At 52.8% G+C, this 2,458-nt stretch overlaps 1 gene segment (V, D, J or C); it reads left to right on the top strand.

Annotated features, from left to right (window-relative positions):
• The first annotated feature begins 225 nt into the window (after nucleotides 1–225).
• On the top strand, nucleotides 226–2,030 carry LOC141542376 (immunoglobulin lambda variable 9-49-like). The segment is given in 3 exon segments: nucleotides 226–305; nucleotides 427–773; nucleotides 1,758–2,030. Coding segments are annotated over 3 exon segments (666 nt in total).
• Nucleotides 2,031–2,458: the final 428 nt, after the last annotated feature.

Genomic DNA, 2,458 nt, shown 5'->3' with positions numbered 1-2,458 from the left:
GGTCACATCTCAGCTGGGCGGGGGCAACGGCTTCCACTGCTCCCTTCCCCCCCCAGCCCCTCCCCAGACATGCCTTCCCCAGGGGACCTGTGACCCCACACTTAGCACTCAGGGTGTGGTTTTTAAAGGCCAGATTTGCATCCAGCCCCGCCCCCTCCCCAGCCCAGCCCAGGCTCCCAGGGGGAGGATAAGAGGGGCCTGGCAGAGCCGGACCCCGCTGGTTCTCTCTGGGGAGCAGAGCTCTCGGGTCCCCCGCACCATGGCCTGGCCTCTCGTCTGCCTCCTCCTGCTCAGCTTCTGCTCAGGTCAGGGCTGGCCCTGCTCCTCCTGCTCCCCCCTCCCTGTCCCGGGGGCTCCTGGGAGGGTCTCCGAGCCCCTCCCCCCTCTCCCCTGTGCTGAGACATTCATGTCTGTCTGTGTTTCCAGGTTCCTTCTCCCAGCCTGTGCTGACTCAGCCTCCCTCCCTGTCTGTGTCCCTGGGAGCCACAGCCAGACTCTCCTGCACCCTCAGCAGTGCATACAGCAGCTACTATGTTGGTTGGTACCAGCAGAACCCGGGAAAGGGCCCTCGGTTCCTCATGTATGTCGGTACCAGTGGAGCTGGAGGCAAGGGCGAGGGGGTCCCCGCCCGCTTCTCGGGCTCCGCCTCTGGGGCTGATCGCTACTTGTCCATCAGCAGCGTCCAGCCTGAGGATGAAGCCCATTACTACTGTGGGACTGATTATGGTAGTGGTAGTAACTACGGTTACCACAGTGACACATTCAGTGGGGAAGTGAGACAAAAACCCCCCTGGCCGCCCCTCCCCCGCCCCACAGCTGCCCTGACCTCTGGCCCAGTCCCAGCTGCTGAAGGGCCCGGGCTTGTGCTTCCTGTTTCTCTTTCTTGGGCTCAAAGCATAATGTCAATGACTTGCCCAAGAGCACACTGGGAGTGAGTCCTAGAAATGGACCCTGAAGCCAGACTTTGTCTCCCCGTGACCAGCACTTTACCCCTTCCCAAGCTACTTCTCAGGACACAGACTCCGGGGCAGGGCTTTGGCGGAGCCTCAGGCTGTGGCTGGTGGAGGGGGTGAGGGGCCCTGCCTCCATGAGGCTGCCATGGCCCGGCCCTTGTAGAGTGAAGGCTCTTGGGGGTTTCCATTGGCTCCTACAAGTGACGCCCACATTTAATATTGAGCTAGTCCATTTTTTCATGTGACTATAGATAACTTTGATTTATTCTTCCCAAAAATCACCTGTTCATGTCTTTTAACCATTTGTCAATTGGGGAATGACTTCTATTTTTATACATTTGATTTGTATTCTTGTAAATTTTGGTTATATATTGGAGGAATAAGCTCTTTATCAGAGAAACTTGCTGAAAAATAATTTCTCCAGAGATCTCCTTTCCATCTAAAATCAATTGCAATGATTTTGTGCGAAAATATAATGATCAAAATTACTTACTTTACATGCCATGTTCTCTCCTCCTCAATAGTACCAGTCTAAGCACATTTTTAAAAAGTCGAGTCATTTTCCTCATTGGTTTCCCTTGGAATGACTGGGCCTTGAACAACAACAACAACAACAACAATAACAACAACAAAAACAGTGGACAAATATACTACAACAAGATTCAAGATGTACTTAAAAATTAATCATACAAGATTTTATTTTTGAAATTTAAACATCAAAGACAGGGGGGAGGGGAGACAAGGTGTAGCTCATGCCCGGCAAATCAAATGACTGCCCCTGCACTGACCACCATCTCCTCACAGACTCTCACAGAGACACACAGAACCCTGGACTCAGGAACTTTGGGAATAGTGGTGCTTCGTGAGCCTGCAGACTTCCTGCCAGCCAAAGCCTGGCAGCCATCCTTGGGGAGAAATCCCTTTGGAGAAATGGCCCATCTCCATCAGCAGCACCAGCAGCCACTGCTCAGCAGCGCCCCCAAAGGCAGACAGCTTCATGGAGCAGCAGAGGGCCTGGCTCTGTGTCACTCATCCCAGATCTCCCCTAGGAGAGGAGCTCTCCCGGAGGACAGTTAGCCATCCTCAGCGGCTGTCAGTCAACTGCCCCCTGCAGCTCAGATGAGGCAATCTGGTTGGAGTAAGTAAGGCCCTCAGAGGAATCATGGGAATTAGTATGGGGGCCATAATCATAACCCCAACCACTCTCTGACTTCATATCATAAGGACAATGGGCCAAGATTGTGAACCCCAAACCTGTTCCCAGCCTAAGGTCAAAAAAGTAGCATGGCGTGAATAGAGCCCCTGCAGGTGCTGCACTCACAGCTTTGGAAAAACAAGAAAGGGGGGACTGGTCCCAACAAATGCAGCTCTGGAGAAGAGTTCTGACCCGTAAGTGATAGGATTTTGTCACTATAAGTGGTGATGGGAAAGACAGAGAGTCAGAGAGACAGAGACAGAGACAGAGAAGAGAGAGACAAACAGAGAACAGGGAGGCAATAAGCTGC

Source organism: Sminthopsis crassicaudata, chromosome 1, assembly GCF_048593235.1.
Source record: "Sminthopsis crassicaudata isolate SCR6 chromosome 1, ASM4859323v1, whole genome shotgun sequence".
NCBI classification, from domain to species: domain Eukaryota; kingdom Metazoa; phylum Chordata; class Mammalia; order Dasyuromorphia; family Dasyuridae; genus Sminthopsis; species Sminthopsis crassicaudata.
The sequence above is the reverse complement of the archived record's forward strand: the minus strand, read 5'-3'. Positions and strand labels throughout refer to the sequence as shown.